Below are 21,572 nucleotides of genomic sequence, written 5' to 3' on the forward strand. Positions count from 1 at the left end.
ATCCTAGGAATGCATTAGCTCAGGAGCCAAGGCTTTTCTGCATCCCAATCCCTCTTCTGCATTGTTGCTTCGTCACAGTGTGATCTTGAACATCAGCCTTTGGAGTAGCCTGTGCTGTGAGGACTTTGGCATAGTGTGTATGCTTCATAGCTCACAGTGGGGTGACAGCATGAACTGTGCCTTCAGCAGACCTTCTCCAGAGCTGCCCTTTTGCATAGGCTTTTTGGGAGTACCCCTAGGGAAAACATCCAGGAGGGCTTATCAAGCTATGGTCCTCTGCCCATTTGTCCATACCTTTTGTGGATGGAGAAGGGAGAAGGTTCTTAGTGCAAGTTTTAATTGTTCCTTGTCTGCTGGGTCACCAAAGTGAGTGAACCTCCAGGACTCCCAAGACACCAGTACGCCCAGCGCAGTCTTGGGGACTGCGAGTCTTGATGCCATTGTGCTGCTGAGGCAGAGGTAGATGCAACCTGACCCCGTGCTGCCTGTGGGCCACACGTGCTGTTCTCACTCAAATGAAAATAGCAGAATGGTGTGATTTCTTTGTAAATTAACGTGGAGTTAGCACCACCTGCCTTCCCTGGAATAATGAAGGTCTGCAAAATGCTTGTTGATGTAAAATGCTACGACTGCTAAATGCTTTAAGCAGTAAAATACAAAGCTATATACATTATGTTTTCTTACTGCTGGACTGTTTCTCCTCCTAGTAGAATCAAAACCAAAGCTGTTCTCCAAAATGCAGAGCGCATCATTAGATTGTAAATGTTCTTTGGAGCTGCTGTTTGCATTGGTTATCTTGGATCAAACAGATGAGATCTTGGTTTTCCAGACTGAATGATTGTATGTTATCAAAATAAAATCTGCAAAATGGGAAGAAGCAACACTAAAAATACTCTTTAAAGTGAATTTTGAAATGTTCTTTGCACAGTTAAGATTTTAAAACAGCTGGTAGAAAAAAAGGTTTGTTCTCCCAATGATAGATGCTTTATTCACATCCTTTGAATAGAGCTCCAGAAGTAAGGACACACCTTGTTCGCCTCAGTTCATCAGGGGATTGCATACTCAGATCACAAGAACTTCAGCAATTATTAGAGAAGAGCAGAGCTGGAAGATGGTTTGAAGAAGGGGAGACAATTTTAAGATTACTATTTGTCAGTTATTTCTAAAATTAGAAAATAAATAATTTTCCTTCTGAATAGACAGAGGTTTCCTTTCAGCAGAACACATCAGTATGTTTTCTTAAAACTAGTGAAAGAAATCCAGATGGAATGTTTTTTTTCTGAAAACTGCCATTTTGACCACATTTCTATAGGCATATGTTGATTTAGATGAAATTTTGATTGGTAATGATAGTGCAGGTGGGAATTGATTTTCCTATCATTGAAAAAAATGTTTGACACCATATGAGGAAAGTTTTAATCTTCTGGTTCAAAATTGTGTTTATTGTATTGTTTTTAAGTTATGGGGAGAGAAAAATCATTGAGTCTTGTCATTTCGGTTGCCACCTGTACTGAAAGTAACTTTAAGGATCTAATTCTCAAAACTTTTCAACACTTTAGTTTCTTTTCCGATTTGAGGAAAAAAGATGTATTTAGAAAGTGTAAATTTGCTTTCAAAGCAGAACATGCGTGTTGTGCAGAGTCCTACCAGTATTATCCAGGTTTGAGGAGGACTCTTTCAAACAAGGCATCACTGTGCCCCCTTGGAAATGAATTCATCATCTCTGAAACAGTCTCAGTTGTTCAAACTTTGTAGTCTTCTGCAGCACCAACACGGAGGTTGATTTTACTTCCATTGAATTAAACATAATAACCTCTAACTTAAGCGAGACAATCAAACAAAACTAGATTGTGACTACTAGCACGTCAGCAGTTACATGAGAAGGGGCGAAAGCGGGTAAAGAGTTATTGCCATGTTGCTCAGATACTCGATGCCTATGTAGGTGTTTGGAATATGTAGTTTAGAAAAAGTATGTAAAAATAACTGCTTTGATAATGTAGAGAAGGCAGTTTTTGTACATAGACAGAACACTTTGTCCCTCTTTAAATATTCTGCTGATTGATTCCTTCTGCCCAGTCTTTTCTCAATCTCTGTTCCTTGCTTTTTCAGCAAAAAGCTGTGTGCTTACGGCCCAAACAATAACAGCTTGGGGAGGGGATTGAAAAAGTTGCTGTCTCTAAAACTTTTTGATTGCTGGTCCAACTGCTCCACACCACTGCCTTGCGTGGCATTGCATGCCGGGGTTGTACCTTGAGCAGTTTTGGCATATGCAGCAACTGTTTTCTCTAAATCTGAGTGTGTTGCCTGCAACCACTGATGTATTTATTAAACTTTGATCACTTTATACTGCTTTGGCAGTGTCGTAGGGACTTTAAATACCATTTTCTGGATCCCTTTGAACTGATACAATGCTGTAGACAGACTTCAGCATAATTGAGAGTGAGGCCCAATCTCTGTTGTGATTAGGTCCTTAATACCAGTCATACCAAATTTCAAATAATTGCTAGTTAAAACAACATTGCTTACTGGAAGAAATGGGAGAAAACTATTTTCGGACAGTTCATTGTGCTTTGTAAGTTAGGTAGAGCATGACAGATGTAAGAGCATATCAGAAATTCATGCTTGGACTCAACCCCTATTTAATGACTAAATACATAAATGTTTTATGTTAAAAATTAATATAGCAAACAAATCTTTGGTAGAGCTCTAACACAACACCCTGAATATAGAGTGGAAGCTTAAGTGCTCCAGTTCTGTTTATCTAAATTTAATTTTATTTTAATGGCCTATATTTAGAAGAAATATGCATTCTTCTTACATGACAGGAAAAATTGCTTCCTAACAGATTTCCAGTTTGCTAATTCTGAGTATGTAAAACAGCATACTCAGTCTAATATGAATGAGAATATCTGTTCAACAGTTCATTGGAGCCAGTGGTGAAAAGATTAATTTTAACATGGTGAATTTTATTAATTGAGAATTAAGTGAGATGCACCAACATAAAATGAGGACCAAGTTATTAGAACTGTACTTTAAATGTTTCTGCTTCTGCTTTAACAATTCAATGTTTGAAGCAAAAGTGGATGTCCTTTTATGTAGCTGGAATAAGCTTTCTGAGAGTGCAGGATCTGATGAGTTTTGTTTAATTTTTTATATTCTCAGTAGGAGGCAATTTTTTTCAGTAGCAAACTGCCCTCCAAACTTAAAACAATGCTGATTTATGCATTTGAAGTGAGGCAATGAAGAAACTAATAATACTTAGCAGTTCAATATTGCCCTGCCTCTTGACAACTCTTGATGGTACATGCATAGTTGGATGCATAGTGCCTTTCTCTCAAATCTATGTCTTGCTTTCCTTTGTTAAGTTCTCCGTGGCTGATATTGGTGTCATCCTCAAGAAACTGAAAGACATAGCTGGACCTCATTCCCAAGAAATCAGACAAGTATTTGCAGCCACTGACCCTGAGCATACCAAGGTGATTGAGTATGACCCTTTCAGGTAAGACAGTGGATTTTGTTTTTTAATATTTAATGAAGGCATGTTCCCCAAAAATGTATAGAGCAGGACTGTTTCTTGATGCTTTCTGCACGTGTTAGCTGACAAATGGGATGCATTTGTTTTGCATTTACTTGGAGACTGTATGTGAAAAAGAAAGTGAATCCATGCCCCAGAAAAAAAGAGAAATGCAATAGTTTCAAGGAAGCTGTAAAGCACAACTAAAATCTGTCTACTTTTTATGGAGCTGGCACAGGGTATTCTGAAGAAGGGCAAGTCAGCAGTAATATATATGCTGAAGGATAAAGAAAAGCCTATCCTGAGAGAGTCAAATGAATTAATTAGTAGTTTTGAAATTCAAGAAGGAATGTTTGAGTTGGCCTCCTGAAAAAGATGTTATTTGGGTTTTGAATCATTGATAAAGAAGAGAGTCTTCGCAGAACTATGGTGTATTGAAATTACAGGATGCAGTAATAAGCATGTTTAAAAAAGACTGGAAAGCAGTAGCAAGAGCAATGATTAATGCCTGGATCATAATTTCAGCAGAGATAGGGTGAGTAGATACCTGGATTCTGGCAATGATCCAGATATGGCAATGGGCAAATGTATAGATACTTGAAAGAGAAAATCATGTTCAAATGCAAGCTGATTTCAGTTTGTCCCACAGCCAGAATACTTGAGCATATGAACTGTGTTGGGTACTGGTTAATGATGTGGAACAGAGGAGGAGATTTTACCTAGAAGCATTTTGGTTTTCACAGTGGTAATATACTATGTATTTAGGAACTGTCATAATAAATAAAGCATATAAGTAGATGTATATTGTGTGGAATGTCATCCCTATAGGAATGTTAACCAAGGCAGAAATTGCTTCTGAAATATCTCAGAAGATATATAGATCAGCAGAAGGTTCTTCCAGCAATTCAAAGTGAAAGTAGTGAGAAATGAAAACAAGCTGGTATTCAGAAATGAAAAATAAGTTATTAAAAGGCAGGATTCAGACTAAGAGAGGCCACAGTTATTGGCAGGTTTTGGTAAAAATATTAAACAGAAGCAAGATTCAGCATTGTTAACTGCATTAAGAAGGACAATGTTTTTACTAGAGTAAGAAGTGGAGAAAATTGAAAGTTAATGTATATCTGGAGAAACTTTATAGCACTTGGGAACGGGTTTTAATTTATATAGACAATAACTTTTAAAATCAAATAATTATGGTTTTGGTTCAAATTATGAAATAATCTGCAAAACTTTGTCTTCTTACATGCACTAGGAGCAGGTCAATGTTTTGGAACATTTGCATGACGAAATTGGTGGAGCACACTTTTAGAAGGGATGATTGTGCTTTTGAACAGCAGGGAAAGAGTTTTATCAAGAAGAGGCTCAGCTGAGTGTAAATTTAATCACAGTCATACTCTGTGCAGCTGTGAACTGCCCAGCTGTTTAACTTAGGCTAGTGCTGTTCTGTGGCATGGAGTAAGATATGTCTAGTTATATGGTATTGAGGCATTCGGTTTCAGCAACAAAAATGCAGTAGCCCTCTCCATGAGTAAGACAGAAAGCAGGGGAATCCCTGTAATACCGTTTCTTTGGCCTCAGTGCTCACCTGGGCCTGTCTGAGCACCTGCTGATGGTCTACATCTCTCTTGCGGTGGGACTGCAGGGAGTCTAACAGGAAGCATTCACACTGCCGGAGGAAGAATTTCCCTCTAAGGAACATTTAACTTTTGTGCTTTATAGTGATAGTAGATTTTGTTTCTGTTCATTCATATTATATCCAGTAATCTAAAGGCTCTCTTCTTTTTGTTATCCATGTATCCTATTTTAGAATGAAAGAAACATTTTTAATGACGAAGACGAGAGCACTTCTTTGCATCTATGAAAAGTCAAATATATTTTTCTGTGAATAGAATAAGTATTTTTCTTTCAGTTTTGCATTTTCTTGTATACATCACTGTTTATTTTTAATCTGTCATGGCATTTCATGATTATAACTAACTACAAGTGATATTTTTAGTACAGGCAATTATCTGTGTGACAGCTTCAACCAGCATGATAATCCTCTTATCTTAAATACAACTAAAGCTTTACTGTGCTCTGAATTTGGCTGTTTTCTTCCTTTCTACCTATGTAATTTTATATGAGCTGCATTTAAAAATACACCTATAAGTACAATGTAGTGAAGCAGAATTGTAATTATACAATTTACTTTAACTACTTTCAGAACCCAAATCTATGGCACATCATCCAGGAAATAAATACATGGTGTACATTGAAGCTATCCCCTAAGCTATTGTTAAAACTATTGAAGGCTTTGTTAAAAAGAGAAGAAAAAAAAACCCTAAAACTTAGATGCCTGCATATCGCATGGTCCTATCCAGACTGCTTTTTCTCATAAGCTACTGGCAAGACTGTTTGCTGTTAGAGACAAAGAACCATGTGGGTTTAACAAAGATGCCTATCTTCAATTCAGCTTGAGCAACAGCTCTCTTAAGCAGTTAATTATTATTTCTTCTTTCTCTACCAAACTCAGATTGCAATCTGTCTTATTCTTCTAGAATTAAAAAAAAAAAGTAAAACAAAAGATAACTAAGCTGTGGGAACAATTGTTGCAGCTTGTTTCTTTTTGTCAGGAAGTGTGTAGATGTAATTCTGTTTGTGAATCTTGGGTCTCCTCATTAGTCCCTAGTAATCAGTAGAATATTCCTTAATTCCCAAATGAGACAATAATTTTATCTGGGGGTTTTGGCGACTTGATTGTCACTAACTGGCTTGAGAAAATAAAAGACCTTTAAAATCCTGACACTGGAAAAATCTGTGTCATATGTGGAAATCCAGACTGTGGAAATATTCAGATGGGTGATGTTATCTACATGCTTTCAGCTTCGCCAGCCCAAGCATTTAGAGTGACAGGCTTGTCAGGCAGTATTGTCCTCTTCTTTGTGTTTGCAGTAGTATTACTGCAGGCTCCAGGAAAGAGGCTCCAGTTTTGACTGGATCTCTGAATGCTGCTACAATATAAATAATAATATTCAGTAAGTGGAATAATAATACTGACAAGATAATGATAATATTAATAGATGGACCAAGTTTTGGTCATTGAGTTTGCATAATCTCAAATAAGGTTTGCTACTGTCAACAACTTGTCTTCTCCTTATATTTATCTCCTGCCACTTCAAATAAAGGATCTTTCTGATTCATTTAATATGAAAAAAGCAGCAGTTGAATCAACGTAGACACTATACAGTGTTTAGCATCCTTTTTTTGAATAGCTGTGTAAGTGCCATCATATTCTATGAAGAGATATCTTCATCTGAACAGGACCGCACAAGCCTCTCAGAGGAAGCAAGTGAAAAACTATATTTGTTGATAAAATTTTGCAATTTGGAAGGTATGAAGTTTCTGTGCTTTCAGTTCACGTGTGGATGTTAAGAGACTCATTATCAGATTCATTCAAGAATTTAACTATTCTCCAGCCAGAAGTTTGAGTCTTGTGTCAGAACTTTGTGCATCACTATCAATTTCTTCCATTTGTTTTCAAAGATCGGTATATAATCACAGTGATGCAGTACCCTCAAGGGTACCACAAGGTACAGATCTAATTGCATCAGCAATTACGGTGAAATTTATTCTTAGTGCAGTTTATCCAGAAGTATTATATAAAATTAATCTAATTTTGATTGAGGCACACAGGCCTATGTTGATGCTTGCTGTTAAAAAAAAATCCTGTTGAACATGAGTTCACCAGAGGCAGACGCTTGGGTTCATAACACCAACATATAGTTACATTAAGCCAGGTTTGACAAGAGGCCTCGTAACAGCTGAAGTAACCTACAACTGAGGCTGTCTTTTTCCAGGAGAACAGGAAGCCTCCTAGGTTTCCTTGCATGCCTCACTATTGGTGTTTTTCTTCTGTTATGTTGTGTCAACATCCAGGACATATGAAGAACTCTGTAATCATTGAAGGCAACAAAACCCCTACTACAAAGACAATGTAGTCTTTAAAATCAGTCCTTCTCCTCCCCTCCACCAGCAATATAAAGCAGAGGGAGATTGTTCTGATCTGTAATTACTAGTCCTGTTTCTTAAGCTCCGAAGCTTGTGTCCATTTGCTGATATACTGCAAGTGCCTTTAGGAGCTTACCCAGAAATCACTCTAGCTGTGTTACCAACAACAAATTCTTGATATTAACAGGAATGGCTAGTCATTCAGTGCCACCACTGGCCCATCAGGTGGATCTCAGGAATATTTCTTTTTCCTTGGGTTGGGCTAATTTGTCTTAGCAGCACAAGCAATCTTGGGAGAACGCATCTCAGGCTCTTCCTTGCATGCAATCTGATTCTCCGCTGACAGTGTCCAAGCCTAAACTGGTCTTGCTACTGCCTCCTGTCTTCCATTCTTGCCAGGAGAGCTTGTGATTACAAGTTGGGTGTAATTTTCTGCCCTTTGTGACCCATTTCTGTTTCCCTTCCCCCAGCTTTCCCCTGAAAGCTACCCAACAGGACCAGGTTTCACAATGCTTCTAATATTCCATGCCAGTATGGCATCTCTGGTAAAAGGCTTCAGTCATGGTTATTATGTATTTTTATATGTATAGCCAGCTACTGAGCAAATGTGGACATCCTGCAATAGTTTAAGAGTTCAGGTAATTTCCATTATACCTCCTTGAACAGATCTGGATTTCAAATTTAAGTAGATACATTCTTTAAAGATCTAAATACAGCATTTTATAATGAGTGCACTTTAAATATTTTTTTTCCACAAAATTTAGTGATTATTAACTGGTTTTAACTCCTTTACTTAAAACTAATGTAGGCTGTTGTTTTTGTGAACAGAAATTTGATAGTCAGTATCACTGATGGAGCGTTTTCAGAACATGAAATTATGACTCTCGGGCGGTATTACGGTGTGAGAGATGGATATGAAATGGACCTCCACTTCCTCCTTGCAGTGGCTCAAGAACAACTAAAGAAAAATAGCTTTGAGAATTTTGAACAACTGTCTGCAGTGCTTATGTACAACGACTGTGAAAAGTAAGTTTCCTCTATTTATCCTAAGCTGTTATTTGGGAAGCTCTGCTTGTAAACCTACCTACTTTCTGTTTGTTGCTGAGCAAATTATATATTGCGGCCAAAGAATATTATTTGTAATGTTAAGCCTCTCTCAGGACTTGACAGTAGACAAGAAAAGGATAGCCTTTTTGTCTCTTTTTCATTTTGTTTGTGTACTTTTTATTATAGCTGCTGTACTGAACATTCTGTGACATAATCAGATGCCCATTCACAGGCAAAACACAGTATTTTAAATCAAAGAGGAAAAATAGTGATTTAAGGGAAAAAAGAAAGGATTTGTAGCTGATTCTTTGTATGACTCATTTGCCCTTTTTGTTCTCTGATGTCGCAGATAAAGAATCACAGAGAATCACTAAGGACCTCAGTGTGTGGGAGACAGGCCACCATGTGCACTTCAAGTTTCTCAGCTTTGTAATAGCAAAATTTCATAAAACTTTGTTTTCTTTACCTCTACGCCAATATTCCTCACACGTTTTCCTATTCACAGCAACATTCACTTGTAGTAAATCTGGAAAATACCTAATGTATACTTCTCCCCCTCTCTTTCGGTTTGTGTAGACGTGGAGTGCTGCCCCATGAGATGTGCAGGACTATTTGCAAGTCCTTTAAGTTGCCAGTGGCTGATGATGATCTGCAAGCTTTACTGACCATGTAAGTTAAGGGCAGATAGTATGACCTGCATGCATAGGTGCAAATCAATGCTAAAGATCTACTGCAGACACAGTTCTTAAGAATTTGTCATTTATACACTATTAATCATTTAATGATGCTGATTTTGTCACTATACACATGTGGACTTTCCTATTTATAGAATATTTATAATCAACTAAGGTGCACCCATCTTAGCAACTTCACTTCATTTTGTCTGGCATGGTAGATCATCTGGGTTTTGCCAGGTTTCCATGGAATTAGTCTTATGGAATCAGCTACTGATACTTACTATTATCAGAGAGATTCACTTTTTTTGCATTAGTTGTTCCTGTGTATATGTAAGGTAAAAACAATAATCTTATGAAAGCACATTATGTGAGTTTTAAGAAACATACCAAGATGAATACAATGAAATATCCTTGAATGAAGTAGACAGCATCAGTAGTAAATAAAAGTGATGCTACTCCTATTAATCTCACCTGAAACGTATTTTATTGGAATTTTTAAAAAGGAAAAGGAGTATTGGCATGGTTTGGGTATTATTCCATAGCACATTTAATTATTTCAAGACAAATTGCTTGGCTAGCTGTATTCATGGGAATAGAAGTGAAAAGAACTCGTATTCAGTGCACTTGTATTAAAGGCTAGAGTTCAGAGTAACCTGTGGTGTTTTGAACACTCATGTCATGTTAAGTTTGGTTTTCATGGCCAGATTTTCTCATAATAAGTTTAAATGCATGCTCATTGGTCTCTTCTTTCCGTTGTGGGAAATCCTTAAATGTTTTGTCATGCCTTTATACTGTGTTAAAAGCAGGAGCAGGTCTTGTCTTCGGTCATGTTTAGGTGCTTTCAGGTAGATATGCTTCTTGATTTCAGGAAGAATTGCAAACTAAGCATCTGGATTTATCAAATAATGAAGAGACTCTTGTCAGGCAGAAATGTGGAATCCATTTTAATAAAGCATCTTTGTACTGCAGGCAAGACTTCCTACTTAAATCAGTGTCAACAAGACTGCTTTAAGAAGCCTAAGGGGCTATTTTTCACAAAGCCCATGTATCCAGACCAAAAACTTTCAGAACAGCTCCCTGCAGTAGCCAGATAGACAACTTTGGCAGTTTGTTTGCCATTCATCACTTCTTACAGTTAGGTTACAAGCATTAGTCATCAGAAGCATGTCTGAATTTTAGCATTAATCTAAAATGCATTTTTTAGAACTCCCACTAAGCTGCCCAACACAAAAAGTGTTGGAGGACAATTGACATCCTGTACTAGACAAGGGGTTCTCATAGTTTCCACTTCATAAAGGCTGAAATTGAATAGATGCACAGACAAGGGACTGGAGGTTTTCCTTTATGTACTAACTCAATGCTGATGAAAAACAGACAAAGCCTGACGCGTCATAAGCTCCAGAGACGTGTTTATTGTTTGTGAATTTATACCAGGGAAAGCTTTTGTGGGATGAACCTCTTCTCTCCTGAAGAGTCTCAGTGTAGGCAGTTAAAAAGAAAAAGCCCAGTACACTATAATAAAAATTAGAGATAAGCTTAGAAGACAAGGAGACTAAGGGTTGGATTTCACCCAGCTTTAGACAGGTACCCATGGCAGCTGAATGAGGATTCAGCCACTGTAGGTTCTTTCTGTAGGCAGTGGAGAAGGAGAGAGTTATCTCCTCAGCCTGTGTAAGAGCTGGATTTCTAAATTACCATCCATTTTCCTTTGTTTCTAAAGGGGCTGTGGCCAGCCTGTATTGCAGATTTCTGTATGAGAAAGGTAAATGGTGTGAAGCTGGGCCTCAGAAATCAATGTGAGAAGTGCTTCATGTGATAGAGTGCTATGTGTAATGCCAGTTCTAAGTTACAGTATCATCTGCTTTGAAAAATGCCAGTTTATGTGGTGAGTCACTGTACTGCAGATAAGAAGGAAGATTGTCACATTCTTAATAATGTGTGCAGTTGGCACTGCTTGTTAAGTTTATTGTTTCATGAGGGTGCAGAGTCATGGAAATATTTTTTTTAAGTCTAATTAATAGGAGTTAATTTCCAGTAATCTGGAAAGTGAAGAGTAGAGCTGGTGGAATGAGATTTAGACTTTACTCTTCCTTTCCTCCTGCTTTCTGTAGTTTTCTTTGAGACTGAAGAACCATGAAACAGGCAGGTTTATTGTTAATGAAGAACAGTCTCACTCCTGTGGAGTATGCAATTCAGTGTGGGCTAAGTTTGTCAACAATATTCTTTCCTTGCGTTTTTTTGGATGAGGAAGCATGTAATTTTGTGTCCATTGATGTTTCTGAAGCAAGTGGTGGTGGTATTCCTACTGTGTGTATCTGTATTTATGAAGGAAGAAAGTGGTACAATAAAAGTTATTGGATTGATTCCCACAAAATCAGTATATATAGCTAATGCACTAGCTGGACCCTATTCAGCTATAAAATGATGCTAGACAATGTGATCAGATAATAGTTGAAGACTGAAGCTATATGTTTATTCAGCTTTGCTATCTGAGATTAGGTGGCAAAGACTTTCTGTAGAACTTAATGGTTCTATTTTTCCATTTTGAAAGGCAATACTCTTAAAGTATTTATTATTTACATTTGTAAATTATACTGCAATGATCTGTCACTTATTAAAAGCATGAGATGGGACTGGAAGTTACTGTCTAATCTTGTGGTCACCTCCAGATGACCCAAGACTTTGTTTACTGTACCCAAAGACCATTCAGTTTCCATAGAGTGCAGGGAGAATTAGTGCAACGACTGTGAGGCTTCATAAGACCCTTTCAAATTGTCTGTCTAGAGTAAATTTATATTTTTAATTGTGGAGTGGTGGAATAGTAGGATTTAGGTACCCAACAATGTGTCCATTTTTCCGATTTACCTGAGCTGGTTTATTAATAAGTATTTCCTTTCTCCATCAGCATTTTCTCACTTAGTTTTTTAATCACAGGGCAATACAGACTTTTAATCACAATGTATTAAGCAATGCAGATGGTACACAATCGTTTCTGCCAGAAAACTGCAGTAGTCATTATAAGCATTTCTTTAAATTTATGCAGGCATAATGAACAATTATAGTTTGTTTAATAAATAAATGTTGCTACAATGCTTAAGTAATGTATTTAGGAGTTTTTTTCTGTTATTTTTATTTACTGCAATGCTAAATGTATGCTAACAAGGACTTAAAAAGATGCAGTCCTTCCCCAGAGGGTATATAAACAGCTGGCAGATAAGGAAACAAAAAAATGCAGGGAAGAAAGAATGGATGACAAGTTTACATGTATTACACTTTGATTGTTTTGCATTCGTTTAGTTGTTAAGCATATGTCCCTATTTTTAAAAATATGTCTTTTAATTTATGTTAAAAGTGGCTGTGTAGTTCTTCACCTCTCTACAGTACCAGGGTGAGACTGTGGGACTCTGGAGGGGGGCTTGTTGTTTTGAAAAAGTTAATCCCTAGTGTCTCAGGTAGCAGTGCCTGATAACAAAGGGCCTCCTACATGGTCATGCCAGTTCTCAAGTCACTAATGGCCAGGCCATTCCTGCCTGCTCATCTTTTCCCTGGTTTGTGGCTGGGTAATAATTTTTTACCTAGTTGCTTACCTGTAATGTTTTTTTAGGGCTGACCTATTTCTTTCAGGAAGCATACCCTCTTTTCCTGCTACAGCAAGTGTCCTGGTAGCAGGAGCAAGATTTGAAATGGTCACAAGATCTTTCTCCTGCACTCTGTCTTCTACTTGTTACCTTTGATGCCTGAGACTCCCTATGCCATTTGTGATGAAAAGACTCTCTAGCATTAATACTTGGATCTCTTAAAATAAACTATTTCTGTTATTCAGTATGCTGAGGAACTGATCATTCAATTTATAGTTGTTCAAGACGTGAATAAATGTATACACAAGATGGTAGCCAGTACTTAATTCATTCTGATCAGCTGCATAGACTTGTCTGTGCTTGCTGTTTTAAATCTTTTCATATGAGCAGTTTATGACAATTTAGGTGTATACCTGTGTTACACAGAGACTATCAAACAGGCTGAAGAATCCCAACATTTTCTCTAAGGTTAAAGCAGTATGATGCTTGTCATCTATTAACTTCTTAATAAATGTTATTCAAAACTAAGGAATTAAAAATCTCTGCATGTACATTAACTTTTCACATAAATGTTTGGGTTACAGATGTCTTGATGGGAAAGAAAAAGTATTCCTAAGTAACCTTTACTCGCCAAAGCATCCTCAGGAATGGTCATAATGTGATTTAAGCAGATTTTTTCACATATCTGGGGTATTTCATTATGACTATATTTTTAGAAGCAGAAATGTGCGATTATTTCTGTAATGTCAAAGAAAAAAAAAAAGCTCTGCAAAGTATGATAGGGATGGGGGAGTGACTTTCATAGTCTGAAATCACATCCATTGGTGAAGTCATAGGGTAAAACCGAAGAGAAGCATGGTTTCAAGAGATCTTTGTTGCATCTTCTTGATAAGGCAAATCTAATTTCCTTTCCTGAAGAGCACTGTCAGTTTCAGTCATATTAACTCCAGCCACTGAAATGTATGACATCTCTGTCCTAATAATGCACGAATTGATAACGTCTCCTCAGTCCATCTGGATACTCTGTGCCAAATTGCAAGTGTGTGCTTTTAGTAGATGGATATAATAAGTCACAGCAGGAAAGAGATCTAAAGAGTAGATTTGTTTTTTTCTTTCTGGATTATTCTAGAGTAATATTTTAAGCTGCTTTCAGTAGCTATTTAAATATGGGATTTAGGAATCCCATTTCCTCTGCTCATGTTAAAATCTTTGGTTATAGTTAACTTCATGCCCATGTTGTCGTCTCAGTTTGCTAGTGCTGTCACATCAAAGGACTTTTTTCCTTGTTAATGTCTGTCGAAAGCAGAAGCAATGCTTTCCTTGACTTCGTTGCCTCAACATAAAGTTTAAGTAGTTACATGCCTTCACTTGTTCTTTATTTAAAAATCCAGGTTATGCAGCTCTGCATCTTGGCTGTAGACTTAATCTTTTGACTTTTCACAATGAGCAAAAGATAAATACATATATAGTAAAAGCAGAAAATAATTGTCATGATAGTTCTGAAATTCAAAATCTGTGTGCCGTAGTTTTTTTCCAAGAGGTATAAGCTTTTTTATTGTCTTGTTACTTCTCATGCAAAACTCCTTTCTTTTCCCAATTGTCACCTGCAAAAAACCTGAAACAAACAAGAACCCCCTAGAAGTGTGAATGATAATTTTCTTGTATATTGGATATATTCCCCAAAAGTAAAGCTTTATGAAAGTGTTAACTTGCGTGTGAGCTATTATAAAGCAGCAAGCTATCATAGGAGGGTTTCTCATGGCAATGTTTCAGGCTCCTCTTTAATACTAGTAACAGTAGCATTCTTTTCTGACTTTGCTTTCATCTTCAGCATAACTCACTGTACTTAACATTCCAGTTTATCACTAGCATCTCTGTTTATGGCTCTCAGTATATTTTATTATTATCTCTCCTGCTGACTATTAAATGAAAGGTGTGGGGGTAGGAGAAGGAGAGGATGAGTTGCAGTTTATTGCAGTTTATTTTTGTTACTGGATTTATTTCTCCTCTTCTCCGGTATTGTTTTCCAAGTTTGTGCTGTAAATTCTCCATTAAAGTACCTTTATGCTTAATTTTTACCAGAACCCTCTGCAGTGGTTGAAGGGTTTTGACGCCTGTGTTCTGTGCAGTGCTATTTCTTTAAGATAAAATGGTTTTCTAAAAGACTTGTTTCCTGGAGATGATCTTGCTCCTGTGAAGTAGTATTTGTCTCACCGGATTACAGGGCAGAATTGTTTAACCTGATGTTTCCCACCAAAGAACAGGTATTGAGTCTTGCTAGTTGCGTATGTGTCTCCATGGACCCCAGTGAAGCACAGACACTTCCAGGATGTGCTTATATGCCTAAACCAGGTCCCTTTTATATGTAGATAGTGTTAGGTGAGACAGATGTCACTCAGAGAAGCTGCAAGTACAGTATTTATAGCAGAGCAGTTAAGCTGTTCATTTCAAGAATGATTTGCATGGTAGCTTCAGCTTGCGGATATCTTTCAAGCATTTGACTAGTCCCACTGAAATAACAGTGGTTCCCAAGTGCCTTAATCACCTAAGTGTTTTGCTGAATTGAGGATGTTTTGTCTGAAGCTGCTTCATCCAAATCAATGGTGGAAGGATGACGTGGCTTACAAAACTGCTCCCATGGGATTTATTAGTGCAGGGTAATGATTTTAGAAATTTGAGGGACAGAGATAGCGTGTTCCACATGTACCTGTAGACCTTTGCTGGCAGCATATGTATCTTCATGCATTTAGGGGACCCTCATAACTGACACAAATATATATTTATTCCATAGAAATAAAGAACAATGCCATAAAACAACTACCAAACGACAAGGCTTGTGATTTTTAAATCTGGCTGTTATCTGATAGGTTAGAGAGCTGTGGGTTTGTCAATTGTAAATTGATCCCAAGGTGTGTGTAAACAGCATTTTTGAAGGATTGATTATTTTCAGGAAATTATTGTAGAAGCCATATAAAGCAGGTCAGTTGTGTTATAGCACAGCTCTCTCATATCATTCTGTTTCTTTTCTACACAAAGGAATCATACACTGATCACCCCAACTCTATGTTTGTCACCAATTGTGAGATCCCAGTGTTGGAAAAGGTTGGGCAATGCTTCAAAAGTAAAATGAAATTAGTTGAAATGTAATAAACCTTAAAGAAGTTGAATTCTACTATAAGAGACAATAATAAAGTGTAAGAATATGGAATAGAATGTATGATATAGAAGTCCTGACAGTTTGGTAGTGTTTTTCTATACTCCTGCCAGTATTTGGTAATAAAGGAGTAAAAAATTACTATCTAAAAGGTAATATATTAGTATGCTGTAGATAACGTGATCATACAACTTTGTTAAAAATTTCCTTTAACCTTGAGTCATCTTATGGATATTTTGCTTAGGTTTGAAGATGACCATAAGCAAGTGGAATATAAAAAGTTTGTGGATGGGATAAACTGGAGAGAGAATCAAATCCCTGCTTTCCAGACGATAAAGGTTCCTCTCAAGGTAAAACCAGTGTATCTGAGCAAAGGAACAGTACAGTACATGGATGTAATTTGTCCAACATTAACATGAGTGCTTTATTCAATGGAGTCCACAACAGTTTTCATATTTGCGTATTTGTGCCTGTTTTCTTCAAGTAATTTTTTCTGGGAGGTTTAGAATGAAGCAGAGAAGTCAAACAGGGATGAGGAGCCCTGTAACACCCCTGTGCCTAATAGGTGTCACATCTCTGTGACATTTTTCTAGAAGAAAAAAAAAAAGAGAAGGGGAAACAGGTGTATTTGTCCATGAACAATGGGCGTGAATACCGCTCCACCCACAAATATCGTTGTTACATGTCAAATGATCTGTTTGCTTGCTGAGATAGTCAGGAAATACTTTAAACTCCACTGCCACTGCAGAAAATAGCAATGTATTTTTTATAACTCCATAGAAACTTGTACATAATACACCACATCACTGGTAGGCGTATAGCAAGAGCAGTATCGATGGATCAACTTTGTATGTCTCCACCAGCCTGCTACTTAGGGTAAATAAAAATGCGCTATCAACAAACTGCAGAGATTAATCTGATCTTGCCATCTTGTGCTGAACGGAACATTTTAAAATAGATGGTGCATAAGGCAATTATGTGGATTTTTAAAAACTTCATAGCAGATAAATCCGAAGCCCTTCTGCCAACATGTAGTTTTGCTGTTCTGGCCTAGCCAATGTGTTGCTATGCTTGTACAGAATGTGTTTGATTGTATTCAGACCGTTTAGAAACATAGCGTTCCTTTAAACTGAAGTTCAATGGTGGCATAGTTTAAACACAGCATTCCTTTAAATTCAAGTTCAATGGTGACATAGTTTAAACCAATATTCCTCAAGTACTGTGCTATTAACTTGACTCCTCTCTCTTACTTGGCTTACCAGCTCTTTCTTCTGTAGCATCTCAAACTGTCGGTGGTCTAATGAGGGCCCAGTGCTGCTGGTTTGCTCTGCTTTCGATGGTGGTTTATTTTTCACTTTGTCATTGAGAGGAATTTTTCCATCTTGTACAGATAAAATCAAAGCCCTTCCACGTGTTTTATACAGCAGTCCTGTAGTTCAAAGTGTACATTAGGTTTTGTTCAGTGGGTATTCTTTGTTTTTACAGAAGAATTCTGTGCTTAAGTTATAACTCAATATTTAAACAGTGACTGCTCTCAGGAGATTGTGTCAGGATAAGGGGCCTCGTGAGCCTCAGTACCACAGAAACAAAAAGAAGGTCAGAGCCTGTGCCCAGAGCATTTTTGCCTTGAAGATGGCACTGGCAGGTGAGGGAAGGAGATGGCTCCTATGGGGTGAAGGTGGGGTGCAAGTGGTGGTGGAACCAAGAGGCAGCCTTCACAATTTGAAGGTGTGGAGGAAAAGGTGCTTGTGAAACAAGCAGGAGATTGAAGTGGACATTTGTGGTGAAATATATGTTCTGATCAGCATAAGAGATGAGGGTATGAAGTTTGGGTATGAAGAAGACATTATCTTTCCTTGGAGGACAGCCAGTGGATGGGCTTTCCGGGAGTGGCTGATGGCTAACAGCCCCAGTTGAGAATGGTACATGGAGTTATGGGAGGAAGGTTACAGCTGAAATCAAAAAGGAAGAAAGAACATCAACAGAAATTATAATCAGTCATCATCATGCTGGGTTAGTCAGTTCCTCATCAGCTCCAAAGCCTTCCTGTAATTGTCATACTGACATATAGCACTGTTTTAATGAACTGCACCCAAATTGGTGCCAGTGTAGTTTACTGAGTTTTATTGACTTTATTGTTTTGTTAGTTAGCTGCAATACCTAGGCTATCTTTGGTACAGTACAAGAATATTTTAATGAAGAGATCAATATGAAATGGAAAAAATCAGAGAAAGGAAGGGATTTAAATCTTGTTCAGCTTTAAAATCCAATTGTCATTCTGTTCCTTACTTACCACGAATTAACAGCAATATTTTGGGGCTACAGTACCTGTATTTGAGAGATAGATTTCAGCAACAGAGTTGTGCTTGTTTAGCTGACTTTTTTCTTCTTTCTATCTAATTATTTTGTATGATTTTTGTTGTTGAGACATAGATGACTTGCAAGATTTCAAGTATAAGCATCTTAATGAAGAAAATACAGCATTATTTAATTTGAAAATATCTGCAAAAGGGCTAATGATAGAAAATATTTTTAATAAAATATTCTGCAAGATTGATAAAAATGTGCTTGTAGTAATCTTTCAAGAGGATGTGCTATATAAAGGTCCACTTTTGCACAGATTTGTATGTGGAAATGAAGCAGCTCATTCAGTCTTATGTTGACCAGCTTTTAATTATTATTGTTTTCAATATTATATTCTAAGATATTCTCTGGGTTACTAATTTCAGAATGAAAATGACTGGAGCGGACAACCACCATCCCTTCCTGTGAAAGGGATCAAATACTTACCTCTTCTGGATGATCTGTTTGGCAAGGAAGAATAATCTGATCTGTGCAAGGCACTGCTTTTGGATTAGTGTTTCAGCTCCAAAGCTTACTTAGACAGATACTGAAAACATTCCTTGTAAAACAAAAAAATCAGATATAGGTGTTATTGCATTTAATTTCTTATTCCAACATAGATGTATACTTTGTGTGTTTTTGTAACTCCTTCTAAATCAACAGTACTCTTTCATACTTAAGCATAATTAAAACTGTATTCTCTAATCTTTGTGTCTGGTTATATGGAGAATTTACAAGTATTGAGAAATCTTTGAGTCAAACAGAGCAAAATCTGACTGACCCTGCTTTGTTCTGCGAACAAAAGAGGTTGTTGGATGACCTCTTAAACTATTAGGTCAGACTATATTAGCACAATAAGGTAATTCCGTTCAAATTTCCTCTCTTGCTCTTTAGCTTATATCTGTGTTTTTTGCTATGTCCCTGTGGTGATGCTTAAGTACTGTTTGTGTCAAAGTTTGTTATTTTATGGAGGAAATACTAGCAAGGTTTTAGCACAGTATAAAGTTGCTCTGGTATCAGAGATAATTGTAGCCTTCCAATATAGAAATAAATAGTTTGCAGGCACTGCACGGAAGCTATCAGTTCTTGCTTTTTGTTTTAAATGTGACTCAGATTAGTAGCCACCCAAGTTTACTTGGGTGAGACATGTATGAAGAGAAGGTGTTTCAGTACAATTTTAGTGTGCAGCTTTCTTGCAGTAGCACTGTACTTGCTCTTTGAAAATTAATTGATGCCTTTCTCTTTGCTCAAAATTGCAATGACTAAATGGAGTTCCTGTTAGCATTTTTGTATCTTTTTAAGCTTATGCCAGCCCAAAGCCATGATTAGATCTGAATTTACTGCATGCTTTTGTAAGAGAAGTAATTACCCCAGTTTAAAGAATGGAAGAGGTGAGGTGAAGGGGGGAGCTGACTCATCCATGGCAATTCCACGGGGGAAGGGGAAGAGGTGTGAGCCAGCACACCTCTGCCAGTGGCTGGGAAACTCACACATTCAGTAGACTGAGAACCCTGCGCTTTCTGTAATCTGAAGTTACAATTCAGGGAGGAAGTGTTTGATTTAGAACGATGAGAATTCAACGTATCTAAATCCCCAAACTGAGGGAAAGACAATAGTTCAAAGAATAACTTAATTCAGTAAATCTGTATCTTTTTGGAAACTTGGAGATCCCTTTTAGAATGATGATTCCATTTAGAAATACCTTGCTGCACTTTTGCATGATAGTGTAAATGAAATTTTTAATTGTATGTCTTCTCTCTAGCCCCCCCAGCTCCTGAGAATAAATTATTTTCCCTCCATATGGCAATATATGAAGCTTTTGGCAGCTTTTTACCTTTTTTGTCAGCAAAAAAGGACTTTTTTTGCATAATTATGGCATAAAAAAGGTATAATTATGTGTGTTGCTGCTACTTAGGAAGATGTTTGCAATACAATGAGTAAGTGATGGTCTGTGTCCAGGGGGTCAAAAAGAAAACTGTGACAACTTGTTGAAGTGCTCCAAGTTGTAGACAAGACCATGTACTGCTTTTTGATCCAAAAGAGGAAAATGGTTTCTTACATGACAAGAAAAATGTCTGACCACGGGGATAGTGTCAGGAGCCAAAACAATAATGACTTGCATTTGAAGCCAGTTTGATGAAAGCTGAAGATTTTTAAAACATGCCACCAAGACTGAGATTGACACTTTAAATTAATGCAGTTGCCCTTGTAAATTTTTAATGTTCCCCAGACTTCAGAAGGATATGTTTCAGTTGTGGAAATCTTGTACAGCCAAGGGTTTCCAAGAAAGATTGACTCTGAACATTTAGAACTTCCCAAGTAGCTTTTAGAGATGGGAAATTCACTTTAGTTTGTTTTGCTTTATGTGTGTAGGACAAAGAAGAGCCTCTTTTCAGCAAAAAAAAAAAAAAAAGTACAAGAAATAGAATTTATTATAATTTCATGTGGAACCCTGTGTATAGGTCTGGTCAATCATGGTCTGGCCTGGCCTGGTCATGGTCAAGAAAGGTGACTGCAAACTGGAACCAGTGCAGAGAAGAACTAGAAAGTTAACTAAGAGAATGGAGATAAGAAAGGAGACTAAAGGAGCTTGGCTTATTTAGAGAAATAAAATGAAGTCTCAGAGAGAATATGACTGCTCTCTGTAAATACATTATGGCCAGGCAAGGAAAATAATCTGTTTCAGTTAAGAATATTGGTAGTCTAAGAACAAATGGGTGTAATTTGCCATGAATAAATTTAAACTGGACAACAAAAGGTGGTTTCTCACTTCTAAAACAATGAGGGTCTCAAACAGCCTTCCAAGACTAAAGTACTCAGTTTTAAGGTTGAGATGGGTCATCTGATGACAGTAATTTTAGGATGTTTATTAATACCCTTCTGAATTATTATTCTCCCTTCTTTTTCTCCTCTTTTCCCATGCATCTTGCATAACCCTGACGAGTACAAAAGGATCTCCTCGGAGCAGGGCAGACAGGGCCTGAAAAATATTTTCAGTGCTTGTCACTGTGCTCACAATGTGTCATGTGCTGTGGTCTGATGTGTTATAAACACTTTTCACCAGGTTTTCTTTTTTACAAGCAGCAGTGCTTCCAGAAGGGAAAGCCCTAGCCAATGAGCAGTCCAATAATACTCTTCGTATAATGTGACTTACAGCATATGCTGCCCAGAATATTTCAACCTCTCTTCTAATCCTGCCTCCAGCTTCTTCTCTCTTTTCACATTGCTGATGAGGGGCCTGAATGAAGACAATACCACAAGATTATGTTTCA

General features: G+C 37.3%; 1 protein-coding gene across 3 annotated transcripts in view; it reads left to right on the forward strand.

Moving 5' to 3' along the window:
• The window catches only part of EFHC2 (EF-hand domain containing 2), a 62,555-nt gene extending 43,232 nt beyond the window's left edge, over positions 1 to 19,323 (forward strand). For 2 of the 3 annotated variants that reach the window (XM_072852337.1, XM_072852347.1), the window contains exons 11-15: positions 3,366 to 3,499; positions 8,330 to 8,527; positions 9,125 to 9,217; positions 16,202 to 16,307; positions 18,687 to 19,323. In XM_072852337.1, the coding sequence (XP_072708438.1) occupies positions 3,366 to 3,499; positions 8,330 to 8,527; positions 9,125 to 9,217; positions 16,202 to 16,307; positions 18,687 to 18,782 (627 nt within the window). In that variant the 3' untranslated portion in view covers positions 18,783 to 19,323. The remainder of the gene's footprint in view (positions 1 to 3,365; positions 3,500 to 8,329; positions 8,528 to 9,124; positions 9,218 to 16,201; positions 16,308 to 18,686) is intronic. The other variant, XM_072852355.1, reaches the window with a different exon arrangement.
• The last annotated feature ends 2,249 nt before the right edge of the window (positions 19,324 to 21,572 follow it).

Source organism: Ciconia boyciana, chromosome 1 (genome assembly GCF_034638445.1).
Source record: "Ciconia boyciana chromosome 1, ASM3463844v1, whole genome shotgun sequence".
Classification (NCBI taxonomy): domain Eukaryota; kingdom Metazoa; phylum Chordata; class Aves; order Ciconiiformes; family Ciconiidae; genus Ciconia; species Ciconia boyciana.